Genomic DNA, 14710 nt, shown 5'->3' on the forward strand with positions numbered 1-14710 from the left:
CTCAAGTGCTTTCTATTTCAGGATAGAATGCCATCTTCTTAAACGGGTAGAATTTCTCTTCCAGTGTTTGTTCCTTAATAAAGTATTGATCGTCTGGATCTGTGTGTTTAAATCTTTGCTCTCTTTTGGTATTTGAAAATCCAGAAAACCTTTGGTATGCTTCTTTTCAGGAGCAGAGTGCGAAGACCTCATAGAAGAGTTGCTGTGTTGCCTCATCCAGCTCATTGTTGAAATTCCCCTCTTGTAAGTTGGCTTTTTTCCTTTTTCAGCCTCCTTGTATTCTCTCCAATGCTCAGTTTATACAAAACCAGGTGGGGTTATACTATTTAAATACTTACATTTGAACGCTCTGTGTGATGGTGCAGTACTGATAATGATAACCTGCTGCCAAGTACCAGCCCTAAATACGCTGTTGGAAGAAATACATGATCAGCACCTCGCGCCCAGTTCAAACCATCAACAGAAGTTACCCTGTTTTATTTTGTAGGAGCTTTAACATTTGTTTCAGGTACCTCTGTCAGCACACAGACAGCTACTGCTAACTTTTGGCTAAAAATGGTTGTGAGGAAATGTGGAGGGAAAGGTACATTGTAGGTGTCATTTCATCTCTGGGGGGTGCAGCAAGGTGCACACAAAAGTTCCTCTTCTGCAGTTGTGTTGGTTTTTGAACTGTGTGTGCCTTAAAAAGTCATTATTTAATACTAATTTCTGAAATACCAGTGAATTGATGTCTGAAGAAGAGAGAAGAGAAATGACTAAGTGGAATGTTTCTGTAGATCTCCAGATTTGTTTACATGGCTTTTTCATGCACCTGCTGTATCTGAGAGATGTTGATTCCTTATCCCATTGGGATATGTGTCATGAGACGTACTTCAGTATTACATGAAGGAGGACTTACTTTGTTCTTTGGAAATAAAAATGTTTTCCCACACCTGTCCTCGTGAGTTTTAACTTTTTTTTCCCCCCAAGATAAACTTTACTAAAGATACTGTTAGCATTATCTTTTGTGTTAAATTGCATTGTAGTCTGTGCCTAAAATGTAGTGCCCCAATTAATCTGAAACTCTTTCAAAGCTGTGATGCTTTATCTATTATAGTGTATTATCTAGCTCTGCTGATGATGTAGTTTTTGTACTTTGGTTTGTTCTTATGGTTGGAAAGCTGACAAAGATGCAATAGTTTTTGAAACATTGCTCTCATTAAATACAACTCTGTCAACATTACATGAGAGTTTGGGTAGGTAGTGTGTAATGAATTAGTGATATGATTTAGAGTTTCATTCTGCAAAGCTTGTCAGGACTTCCTGGAACAGATACACTTTTTGTTTGGAGCAGATCAGAGGAAGTACAAAGGGGTGAAAGGACCGAGATATATGGGCAAGTTCATAAATCCTGTAGGGTTTTATTTTTCTTTCTTGGAAGTTCCAATGTGTGTGTGGAGTCCAATAACATTTATTCTGCCTTTCTGGCAGAAAAAGTTTTACAGGCATGATTGTTCTTAACCCTTTTCAACAAGTGAACCTGTCAGCGTCTCTATTTCTATGTGAATGTTGTTGCTGGGGATGGAAGTAGCTGTTGAAAGCTCTTAGCTTACTATATAATATAGTGATAATAATGGCTTATTAAAAAAGAAGTTATAAAGCCTGTCTATAATCTTTAATGTTCAGCTATATTGAAAACATTCTCACTTTTCATAAGAGAGAGACGTGGAAGTGTTTGAGGGGGTTTTGGTCAAGTAAGTTTTCTTAGCTAAATTTTTCCTGAAATAGTATGCTACTGAATTCTTCGTAAGATACTAACACTTACAAAACTGTATCTTATTGTCTTGCTTACCAGTATAATACGTTTAACAGTGTGATAATTCCTTAACTAACAATTTTATCCTGGTATCATCGAAGGGGAAGTAGGGTAGGGGAAAGGAGATGCAGGAAAAACTTGCGTTCTCTGATGCACAGTCCAACTCTGTTCTTCGTAGAGATGTTATAAGGCTGAGGCATTTTTGCTTACCGTAATATTAAATTTTTTTTCAGCAGAATGATCAGGATCATTTTAGTAGCGAGTTTACTTTTTACTTTCCTCTCTCCCCCTGATCAGATTTACAATATAAAGTCTTTCCCTACTTTATATCAAGAGAGTAGTTAATTTCTGTCTTTAGCTGGAATAAATCAAGAAAATTACAAGCCTAGTATGTGAGTTTTGGGAAGGAATAGGTTGTTTGAGTAGAATACATGAAATATTCAAACTTGTAATGATTTCTGTAGCAGGAATTAAAATCACTTGCTAGAGGACAGGCAGCTTTGGCAGCGTACAGTGGCACCGCTAATAGAGTGTCTGTTAAGCTGCTATTAAAGATGAATTTTTGTTGTGACAGACCATTAAAATCTCCGTACTGGGTCTGTCGTCGAAGCGTCATTCAGAATAGTAAAATTTTAGGAGCATTCAATAGCCTTAACAGAGGATTGTCACAATTAGTGTGTCCCTTGGGTTCTGTAGATGCAGTTTCATGAAGGAGTGGATACAGCTGGCAGCTGCTGTCTAAATATATAAATGTCTTCTCCACACCCCAGTTTAAACTTCTTTTAGTATTTCAGTGAAGAAGGAAAAAAAGATTATTTTTGAAGCATGGAAGACCATCTCTGTATTCAAAATGCAAGAGCAGAAGTACCTGTGCAACTCTTTGCTTTTGAAATGGTTCTAAATGTCATGTCAGGTGCTTTTTGGTGGAAGCAGTACGCTTCAGGGGTACTATAATTCAACCCCCAATATATAAAATTTTAGATGTGCTGTCTTAATGTGATTTTTTTTCAGGGTGGTTTTTTTTTCCCCCAAATGTGTTATTGAAGAGTGGACAGCGTTGTTGGATGATGCCGTATAGATAACGGCTATGGAATGGTGAGAAATTTGTGATTATAACGTAGCTTATATTATTCTTCATTATTGAGTATCACGTTGTGACGATGTATATGTAAGACACAGTTACTGTTGAGAGGAGAGCTGAGGATACCTGCACGTGGTAATTTGCGGGCAGGTCCATAATCTTAACCTACGTTCCAGACTGACCAAAAGCATGCAGAGGAGTTTGTGCTTGGCAGGGTCACCGAGTTCATGAAGACTCAAGTCTTTTCTGAGCATGGGCAGAGCTCGCTCTCACCTCTGAACTTGCTCTACTAGAAGCCTTGGCAGAATGAGCTCATGTCTGCCTATAAAATAACCTACAGACATACTTGGAAAATGCAGGTGGGCAGTCTAGCTCAAAATTAATAAGGAAGGTGTGTGAGATGGGGAAGATGACAAATCATAAGTCTGTAACCCACCTCTCTATATCCCTTCCTATGAAATGTAACTGAAGAACCAAAATGTTTTGATTTTTGTTGGGAAAAGCTGCAGAGGTGTACAGCAAAGCATATATAGGAGCGTCTCAATTGTCTACAACGAATTTAAGAAACAATTTTCCAAAGTTTGTATTGGGAAAGGAAAATGTGCTTTAAGGCAGTTACACCCAGCATAGCTAAGAGAGGTTGTAGTAGGGACCATGGGACTCTGCAGCATTGTGGCTCTGTATGAGAGTTATTAAAAAGATCTTGAATTACCCTTTTGAAAAGCAGGCTCTGCTGCGTTGTACAAAATGCCAAGGAAAAAGGTTTCATGTATTAACATTTAATTTCAAGAAATTTTATAGAAACTACAGCATTATTGCTTTTCAAGAATTAGACTTTTGCAGTACCTTATAACACTTGTGTTATGGTATGTTGATGTTTGATTTACGGCTCCCTTGGGTATGTTATGGATACTCTGCTTTTTCTTTGGTTTTGTTAATGTTAGCACTCGAGAGTGTACATTAACGACTAAAACTGCATAGTCAGCAAAAAGGTGCCAGTTCAGTGTTTAATTGTATGACTTTTATGTAGAAACTATTGCTAACATTTTGTTGTGAGATAGAGCTCCCAAAGCTTTAAATTATAAAGGCTTCTTTCAGCGGCCTGTTAAAGAGCTGGTACACATAACTGAACATCTGGTTGTTATCAGTACATTTTCACTTCATTAAAAATTATAAATGCATATGGAGGGAAAATGAAATATTGTGATCTAGTTACATCACTGTAAAGTAGCACCCTGTGGTGCCAGGAGAAGTTAGTTGATATTTCTATTACATTCCATTATTTTCTGTATTTAACAATTGTTTTAGGTTGCAAACTTAGTCACCTCCAAATTCAAATGTTAGCAATGTTTTGACTCATTTAAGGATGCTCTACATATTCTGGGAGCTTAATAGTCATATGGAGGTAGAAGGAGGGCGATATAATTGATTCTAAAGCTCTATGGAATCATTGCAGTGTAGGAACGATGCCACGCACAGATTATGAGAAACGTTTAGGCTTTTTTTCCTTGCTAATTGGGAGTAGCAAAGAGGTTAAGAACTGCTTTCACTCCTATTTTGGGAGTGTCATATTTTAATTTTTTTGTGACTTCCAAAACAATAGGTCAGAATAGTGCTGCTTTAAAAAAAGGCTATTTTATCAAGATTGTAGTAGCTCCAGTATTTGATAACTAGACAAAGTTGCCAAAAATGCTGAAGTCAAATAGCTCTTCAAAGGGGAACTTCCATCTGTTGAGACTTAGGTTGAAGCTGGGAAAAATAGCCAAACTGAAAGAGATTCGTATTCCTTCACTTTGAAGATCCTCAAAGTTTAAGACTGTTGTGCTCTATGTGGGAGGGATCTGATGAGTATAAAGGGAGTTTTATTTGCTACTGCACCTTGTGTGGTGGTATAGCAACTAAAAAAATATTTATTTATCTGGAATATTTTCTTCATCACTCTTACATCCTTTTCTCTTTTCTGATGGTAGATGTGTGGCCTCTTAAGTGTTTAAAGGTCCTAAGCCGGAAAATCTTTATCTGTGTCACATTCTTCTTCCTGTTCAAATTTAGTTTTTAGATCTCGGTGTTTCTCTATGACCTGTTTTTTTACTAGACTAGCTTTAATTTACACTGAACTTGTAACAAACTTTCTAATTCCAGAGCATAGTATCGGAGGTCTGCACTGTTTGTCATACATCGTGCTGTATATTTAAGATCCTAACCTGCATTCTCTGTTACAGTTTTCAGCCCTGTTTTTGCTAAAGGTATCGGATCTTGAAAAACACCTGCTTGCTAGTATTTGGGTTTGGGCTTTGGTCTGGGCAGCAAAGACACCTAGGCACTGAAGTCAAGCGTATCTCTTTCTGGGACCTTGCAGAGTGTTTCAAATTGGTGGCAGCGACCAGGCTGACAGGCATAAGCCTCTTTTCTCCATTGCCTAGATAAGAATACGACCCACAGAGATTATTGCTGCTGCTCCATCAAGATGGCTCTGCCTTGAAACCAGCACATTTGAGAAGTGGTGTTACAGGGAGACTGTGGAGCAGGTCTGCCGTTCATGCAGGCTGCATGGCTGGAACACAGGACGTGATTCCTGTGGTCTGGCTCTGTCCAGATCTCTGCAATGGTCTAAGGTAGCTTTCTGAGCGCCGGGGTCATCTTCTCTGTGGCTGCCTTTTCCCTGGGGCTTGGAAGCTACGCAAGCTGTCATTTTAACCCTTTAAATACTCCTTTTAGACTATTTCAATCTTTTTTGGTTTTTTCTCTCATTCTGTCGCCCAATCAAAAATACTGAGCATGGGGGAGATGTAGGAGGAAATGTCAGAGATGCTCTCTGCTTCTAGTTAGTGTTTCTTGAGTGCCCCTTTGGGACATCTCCCAAATGTTTGGAGTCAGCTGTAATGAGCATAGTGCATTATTGGCTGCCACAATGCGTATTTGCCATCGATGGGTGTAAAATTAGGAGTGATTCCAAGAGGAAAGATTATGTTCACTTTGAGTTGTTGTACTTGTATCCTGAGACTGATAACCAGATATTCTTCTACTTGCCTTTCAGTTTTCAAAACTGATCCCATTCTCTGTGGTGACTCCTCTTTCACCTTTCTGGTGGGCCCTCAGGAAGTGGGGAAATGAAACCTGGTTCCTGTATGATTTGAGAGTTTTTGTATGAATCAGCCCTTTTGGCAACTCTCCTAAATTAGAAAATAAGTTACCTTTTAACCTTTTAATACTTAGAGTAGACAGCTCTGGCTGGGTGAAAGTTCAGGAAAATATTTAAACTGGGAGGGGGTTTGGTGTAGTGGTGTGAGGTGAAATGCAGAGATTTGTTTCTGACTGTTCAGCCTGTTTTCTCTGTAGGTGTGAAATAATTTATGAGCTCGCAGCCTCTGTTTGCGAAGGTATAGAAATAGCTGCATTTCATTGAGTAATTAAAGTGTTTACAACAGCATGTACCTTCAGAGTAGTAATTGGATTTCCTAGCTGGGATTTTCCTATATATTGCCTCTATGCTTCATATTGGTTCCTCTTTCACGGACCTCTCTCTCGCCGGCAGGGAACACAGCTGAATGATGTGGTGAGCGCAGAATGCGGTTGTGAGCAGTGCTTGGCGTTGGAGCAAAGCCAGCAGTGGCAGGATGGTGACACATGGGTAGATTGTTGAAGTTCTTGGTAGATGATGCTGATAGAAGGTCATCCACATGGTTTTGAATGGAAAAAGCAGATGCCAGGACATTGAGGGGCGGAGGTTTTAACAGGCCCATAGGTCTTGTTCTGTGGGGAGTGAGTGCATCATTTGGAAAGACACTAATACGTCCCCCTCACCAACTTAAATACGTAAGCTGCTTGTAGCATCAGAGTCCTGCAAACTGCTCTTACTGCTTTATCTTGAGCCTGCAGGAGTAGACAAGGGTATTTTGGGTTTTGTGTTTTCCCATAGGCTATGATTGACAGATGACCTTGCTATTATGACCATCATGTTTTGGTCTGCTTCAGACTCCAGCATTTTCTTTGTAGCTTGGAAGAAATCTACTTCGAAACCTAGTGGTGTGTCATGGTGTGGCATCTGTTTGCTGTGTGGTACCATTTAGTGTCAGCACTTGTCTGGGGGTGCAAGCAAGTAATGGTGAGTGTTCAAGCTATTGCAGTTGGAAGAGTTATTGCTCAGGCAGGTTGCCTTAACTGGCTGCTTGTGTGTGTTCTTTTCCTGTTTCTACCACAAAGAAGATCTTTTATTTTTGTTAAAGGTTACTGTTTTGACCATAGACCCCTTTTTCAGACATTTGGAGCTTCTTAAGTGCAGTATCAGCTTTGTGATATATTTGAAATAAGTGTCTGTAAAAGGGCAAGGTGAAATCTTGGTCCAGTTCCAGCAGACAACACCTTGCAAGGGTGTGATACGCAGATAGATGGTCTGGTGCAGTCCTCCAGCCCCAACCACCTGAAGGTTGGTAGCTCTGATAGAATTTACAAGTCTGCCACCACAATTAATAAATAAAATAAATCAATAGAAATGTATGTTCTTGATGGAAGACCAGAAGAGGAGTGATATTCTTTCAGTTTGTATCCTGGAAGAATTAGTTACTTATACATTTCTTCTAAAGCAGTACTTCTTTTAAGTCTATGTGCAGTGCTGCTTGGAAGCAGTACTCCCAGGGCCACAGGTCTCTCGAAGAGGAGCCCAGGATCTCTGCTATCTACCTGACAAAGGGGATTAAGATGAAAGTGTTGCTCACTTATTGGAATTTTTGCATTTGATTTTAATGCGTTGTTGAGTAAAGATTACTAGAACACAAATTGTATGTGGTTGTTCAATTTAAGATGATCTGGTATCATTGCTTTTGGAAGGAATCCGTTGACGTATCAACTGTTTCTCATTGAAATGTAGATACTAAAGTGTGTGTTAAATACATGCACACATTTATGTTATGCTAGCATCTAGGAATCTTGCATTTTGGAGCTCGAGTCATCATTCTCTGAAGAATTAATAATTTAAGATAATCATGGATATGTATGACATGCCTTTGCTTTAGAGACTAAATGTGTATATATAACATTTGTTGCCAGAAACCGGTTTTAACTGGGGTATCACATGCAAGCACCTGGATTTATTCAGTCTGGTTAAAGAAACAGGCACTTGCTTTGTGTCACTGTGTAAGAAATGTGATACCAAGCACGACAGCTACTTGTAATAAGGAAAGAACCCGAACGCAGGAGAGAAATAATTGCCATGATTCTAGAGTTTGGTCTATGCCAGATTGTTCCCTCATGAAAGGAGTAAGTCTTAAGGACAAAAGAATAGTATCTGTTAGCTTGTCTACCTGATACGGGAATATATCCTCCAGTAGGAAGTAGAGAGAAAAAGAGGAAAAATTAGGTGAGAATAACTATTGAAATCTCCAAAAGAGAAAATCCAGAAGGAGCGGGAGAGGGGAAAAGACCTGTATATGCTTTGGTATGTTGCTCTATGAAGTCCATTTATGTGGGACATGAGCTTTATCCAAGTTCTGTGGATTTTTTATTTGTTTCAGAAGACACTTGGGAAGAAAAAAAAAGTCCACAGAAACTCAAAACATCATGCAGTTCTCCTGGTTTTCTGAAATAAATAGCTAAATAATTTTGACATGTAATTGATACATGAGTTCATTATTCCTAGTTTCCTCCTTATCTGCAAGCAAACAGTTTTCAGAGGAAGTTGGAGATCAGCATAAATTCCATGTAAAGTCATTCTGTATGACCGCTAGCTTTGAATAAAATAAAAAAAAAAAATTCAAACACAAACCTCCCTATTCTATAGTATCTCAATATAAATAAACAGTATTTTCTTTGAAGTTAAAAGAGGTTCCTGGTAGTTCTTGTGACCCTTTAGAAATGCTTGGGTTTCAGAAAACTGTACATTTGACCCTTGATGGAGAAAATAATTTTGCTCTGAAGCTTTATCCTTGTGCTGATAAATTAAGGGTGACGGTAGCTGAGGGGTTACCCCAGCTATCAGGACTCTGGTTGTGTTTATGTCAAAGCAGATTTAATTTGAATAGATTCTACAGGTTGAGTGGAATGTTTCTGCAGTTAAATGTGCCCTGACTGGGTTTTGAATAGCAAGAAAATTGGAATAACTCACTGGAGCTCCATGAATTTAGCTTGCTTTCTGGGTTGTTTTTTCTTTCAGAGTTATATAAGGGTATTGAAAGCAGATTTTTTTTTTCCAAAAAAATATTACTTAATACATTACAGTAACCTCTTTGTTTATTTCTTTATACTAAATCTTATAAAAATAGAGACGAATTTTGTAATGTCTCCTCAGATTTGCTATTCCACTTGTATTTTTTTTCAGAAAAATAAATGAATGAATGATTGAAATGGAGAAATAGTAGACTCTAAAATTTGTTTCCTCTCAGCACAGTAACCCAGTAGATGTTGTAGCGTGTCATGAAGCTAGCTTTTTCCTTCTGCAACAGGGTTGGAGACGTTCTTGTATTCTCAGCCTTGGAAATTATAAACTTCAGAGGTTTTTTTTTTCCGTAGCTAAAAAGTATTTTTTCCAAGTTGTTGTTTTTATTTTGATAGAAAAACATTTCTTAATTTTTTGGCCAAACCTCTAGTAATCAGTGTATATATAGGTCTTTGCTTGGGATGAACCTAGGAACCATCCCCTAGGATGAACCTAGGGAAGTGGATTGCACAGCGTCACTGTGTTGGAGCGGGAATGGGAGCGGGAGCCGTTCCCAGCTCAGCCTTGCTTCTGGCTGAGGTGAGTTTGCAGTGGAGCCAGATCACAGTGTAACCTCTGGCCTGATCCAGTTATCAGCATTTACACTGCCTAACTTCCTCAGTAGTGGGCAAAAAGTCAGGTAACTCACAGAAACTAAAAATAATTAAAATGTACTTCATGATTTTAAGGAAGCATGTTATTCAAGCAGTATGCCTCTTTCTGACCTATAACTTAGAATGTTATGGATTCAACTACTTAAATCGTGTGAGAGAAAATAAAAACACCGAGTTTGCATAACCTTCACTTTCAAAAACACTTCTGTATCTGAGGTAGTGCGGTTCTGTGGACTGCGATCCTGGAAATTGTGATTCCAGTTTGCTGTTGACTTTGAGCAGGTAACTAGTACTCTCTCTGCTCAGAAACTCTGGCCTAGAGCTACTGCAGAAGAGCTTAACTTAAGCTATCTGTACACCGTGATGCATGAAGCTCTTCTTCCTTATCCTTTACCATAAGGCACGTTATTTACAGTATTTCTAGCAGCACACCTGAGATTGAAGTATTTGAGTGTGCTAAAAATCAAACTGAGTTCTGAACGAAATCCTGTTCATTTTGGTAAGGACCGTATGGGTTCTGAGCCTGAGAGTTTTACTGCAGTTAGTGTTTTCTGTGGTTAATTTATTTTGTTTCAAGAGAGATTGCACTGTACTTTTCAAGTTGTCATTATTTGAAAGAGCACTTGGTTTTTTGTTTATACTTGTTCTAACTGCCAAGAATAAAAGGTGTCACTAACAAATTAAAACTTATCAGCATCAGTGTGTGTTTATGCAGTGATGCTTTTTTTTTTTTTTGAATAGAGATGCTATAAAATATTTGAATTTCGGAAGTATAAATAGATTCTGAATTTCCAGTAGGTTCCAGGTCAAAAAATCCTTGATAATTGATGCCTGTTGTAACTTGATGATACTGGATTGTGAAGCATACTGTTGGAAATTAAATAGTAACTGTGGGGGAAACATTAAAAGTACTTAATAACAACCTTTCTAATGGATTACAGGATGGTGCTGTTGCACTGAATGAAGTATCTCCTTGCTTTTGGAGGGGTTAAAAATAGTCTTTGGTTTAAAGCAAGAAGGATGCTGGTTCATGTCCGAGTTATTTCATTGCATTTTAAAAAGCTTCATGTAGTCTGCAATTTATTACTCATTAAGGATGCATTTTAAAAATATTCGATGTATCAAGGTCATTATAGACAGAGGTGGGAGCAGAAAGTACAAGGTATCCCAGATAGTGGATCTTTCTCTTACCCATTTTGCTGCACAGCCTTTCCCAATTAACCTTAGCTTAATGATAAACTCTCTGGTGTCAGTATTTAATCATTACAGCACATTCTTTGGGATTGGCTGTAATAGCTTGAAACTTTAGACTTCACTGTTACCTCAAAAATACCATTTAAAACTGAACAACTGTATGTAGTCTTGTGATATTCTGAGCATTTCTTACACTTAAACTAGCATTTGTGTATTCTGTTCCTTTCTTAGGGATCCACTTTTCCTGGCGGATGGAGCAGTGTTTGGCCAGCTGGGTATTTCTCTGACTTAGCATGATGGTTTTGTGACAATTTTATTTAACAGGACAAAGGACATGCTTTTGAGATCTATTTATTATTTTTAGAGTGAAGTGTAGTCTGAATGTTGCAGCTGGAATGTTCTGGACAATACCTCAGTGTTTTTACATTGTCTTGTCTTTTGGCATATCAGAAAAAAAAAAAGCATATATCTGAGAAAAACAGCCCATTGTTGGTATAAAGGGAGTTTGGTTTCTTAATTTGTTGTTTACATGTTCCCAATTGAAACTCACTGTGCTGAACAGGGAAGCTACCAGGTGTTCTTGGAAGTTAGTTTGTAAACAAACCCAGTAGATTAATCTTTATTTTTCCTTTTTTCATGCAGAGATATTACATACAGCATTTCCTTGGAAGCTGTGACAACTCTCATCGTCTTCCTCTCCTGCCAGTTATTCCACAAAGAAATTCTACGAGAGAGCATCATTCACAAATACCTGATGCGTGGTCGATGGTATGTCGTGTTGTGGGGTCTAAGGCAGAGCAAATGCTTTTGATGGCTTGTTTAGACTGTTTGTTCTTGAAAACAAAAGACAGTAAAATACATTTTGATAGAAAACTTGTTCTGCTCAAAAGAAAACAGAACACAAAAGCAAACATCTGTAAAGTATGATGGAAGGCTTCAGGTTTAAATCTCACAGCCCAGACTTCAGTAAAACTATTTTGCTAATTTTTATTTTTTAGTATAATTTCATTAACTTAAAACAGCTTTTACTTTTCGAGACGGATTTTTTGATCCGGCTATGGGTCTTTTCCCGTAACATCACAGTCTAGAGAACACACGCACCTCAGAAATGCTAATGAGCCTCTTGCGATACAAATAAAAAGCAGCCCCTTGAAAGATTGGACATATGTGCTACCTTGAGTTTCAAGCTGCAATAGTGGAAATATTTAGCAGGTGGTAAACTCGGTCGTATGAGTAATACCACTTGTTCTGGCGAGTCGGTTGTTTTGTTTAAATGCTTTGTCACGGTGGCTTATACGCATTTTAGTCAGGCTACCATTCATTCTCTCCCAACTTTAAATTCCATGTGGGGAGGTTTTTGGTAAATGTACCTATTGCCTGGTTTTCTGAAATCTCTACTAGATGTAAGGGAGAGATACTGCTCTGGGGGGACATGCAGGGAGAGGAGGGAGGCACAGCTTGGCTGCGGGCAGAGGGAGCACAGGGCAGACTTCAGCCTGAAACAGCAGCAAGATAGAGGCAGAGCCTCAGTATCTGTGGGGTCTGGTGGTACTTAAATCTCTGGACTGAAGGAGTTGAGGGTTTGGGGCAAAGTGGGGAATGTTTGGGAGAAGAGGGAGTATGTGGTCTAAGAGGTCTGGGTTGGGAGTAGCAGAGGAGTTGGAGGGGTAGTGGTTAGAGGGGACTGGAATTCATTGTAACAGAGCCCCTGTCCACTTTTAATCCTATGGAATGGGAACCAACTGTTTGCTTCTGTGGAAATCCTTCTCTATTTTGGAAATACTGTAACTTTTTATTTAAATCCAAGAAAATTTATGTGCATTTTTCAAAATCACTGATGTGAGTTCAGATGTTTCATTGGTCTTTGCAAATTGTCCCCAGCACACAGACAAAAATCTTGGGGGCGAAGGGGCAGAGAAATATGGTTGCTACCTGTTCTATGTAACCAAAGCATGGCGCAAAAACTAAACAAATATAATGTTTCTTTCCCTTGCATAAATATTTTCCAGTTGTGTCTTGAGGTAAAAGAATACAAGGATTCCACAAATTAAACGATGGATTTAAAAGTAGCATTGAAAAAAGAAAACAAGAAACAGTTTCCATGATGCTGCTGGTGAAGGTGCTCCTACAGAGCCCTGCTGAAGTCAGTGCAGCTTTGCTCGGGCAAGATCGTGGTGTTCTTTCCCTTTCAGTCTACTCGAGTCTGGGAGAGTTACTCTCTGTGTTTAGTGCCAACCACCAGCCTTTGCACCCTGCCTGGGCTTTGTTGTGCCAATTTTTGCAAGTTGTGAGTCAACTAAAGCTTTTTTCTTGTTCTTTTCAGTCTCCCATATACCAGCAGACTTGTGAAAACTTTACTGTATAATTTCATTAGACAAGAAAGAAGCCCTCCTCCAGGAACCCATGTCTTTCAGCAGCAAACAGATGGAGGAGGACTACTTTATGGAATTGCATCTGGGGTGGCAAGTGAGTCTTATTTTCTGTAAACTATATTTCAAACCTTACGAAGTGTTGCTTTCTGTGTGACTTCTCTTACAGATACACCTGTAGCCCATTTCTTTTTCAACAAGTGATACCAGTGTGCTTGCTGAGTATAGAAAACCTGTCCACAGGTCTGCTTGGGTTGTAATCATATATAGTCCATCTTGAGATGTGTTAGAATCTGAGGCGATTGTATGTGCAGGCACTGCAGGGATACCTTCACATGGTAAAAGTAGAACCTAGTCCCTATTCTTCTTCTAGTGAGACATTAAAAAAACACCCCAAAACCAATCAAGTATAAATCACATGCTTTGACTTAAAATGTTGTAAGAAATACTTTTATATGCATATTTTATTCTTTATAATTGCTCGGTGGATATGGTGGCCTGCTCTGTGGCTCTGCTTGAGCAGAAGGTTGGACTAGGTGGTCTCAAGAGGTCCCTTCCAGTCTCAAGGATTCTTTGCTACAAGGGGGGGTGACCAAGATAGGAATTTTTGTAACATATTGTAGTGTATGTCTTTCCCAGTAGGTCGACTAATGTTTTTTCCTGAACAGTATGACTAGATTCTGACCTTTCGTGGGTGGACCGTTTGCTATAGAGAGATATCGCTTGAAGAATATGGAAGACTTGATGCCTTTTTTCGTTAAGGAAAAGGGTTCTCGTGTTTGTTGTACTATATACTGTGTTTTGGCTGATAGTTGCTCTCTTCCCCACACCAGATGTGTTTTATTGGTGTGTGTATTGCATATAAAAATTCTTCCTAAAGGTTTTTCTTTTCCATATAATAAGAATAAAATAGAATATAGTGCTAACAGTAAAAGTATGTGTTGTTTTCTTTTTCCCTGATAAACTAAATAACACTTTGCAAGTCAGTTGCTGTTAAAACTGATGCTATTTATTTTGCTCTCTTCTGAAATCCATTCACTGGCAGCATCCCTAGGGGATATTAAAGTTCAGGCCGCAACTGGTCTGCCAGAAGGTTTTTTACAGTCTGTGACAGTGCCTGTGGATCTCCTCATGGAGGCAGTAAAAGAGCACGCCTCTGTAACTTGGTGCAGCGTAGCCTAAACACGTGTAAGATGAGGTTACGCACAGCTCAGTGTGCTGCTGGCACACGCATCTCCTGCCTGGTTTCCAGTTTACATGCTCAAGGGTAGATCACTGCAACGTTTGGGTCCTGCCCGTAATGTAAATGCATCCAAAAAAACAGTTGCTTGGTTTGCAGTTTATTTAAAGAGAGAAATTAATTAAATTGTTCCTTACAACCTTTTTATTCGAGAGTCCCAACAGATACATTCTCTTCGTTCCTTTCAATTGCTAAAGAAAATTGTCTTAAAATGTTTTCCCGCGGCA

General features: G+C 38.9%; 1 protein-coding gene across 2 annotated transcripts in view; it reads left to right on the top strand.

Annotated features, from left to right (window-relative positions):
• The window catches only part of LOC309415175 (dymeclin), a gene marked incomplete at its 3' end in the record, with an annotated part of 207387 nt that overhangs the window by 21092 nt on the left and 171585 nt on the right, over positions 1 to 14710 (top strand). For both annotated transcript variants that reach the window (XM_082012615.1, XM_082012616.1), the window contains exons 5-7: positions 171 to 243; positions 11517 to 11642; positions 13198 to 13340. In XM_082012615.1, coding sequence (XP_081868741.1) covers positions 171 to 243; positions 11517 to 11642; positions 13198 to 13340 — 342 coding nt within the window. The remainder of the gene's footprint in view (positions 1 to 170; positions 244 to 11516; positions 11643 to 13197; positions 13341 to 14710) is intronic.

The sequence above is a fragment of the Phaethon aethereus genome (genome assembly GCF_964289735.1).
Source record: "Phaethon aethereus genome assembly, chromosome: W".
Lineage (NCBI taxonomy): Eukaryota > Metazoa > Chordata > Aves > Phaethontiformes > Phaethontidae > Phaethon > Phaethon aethereus.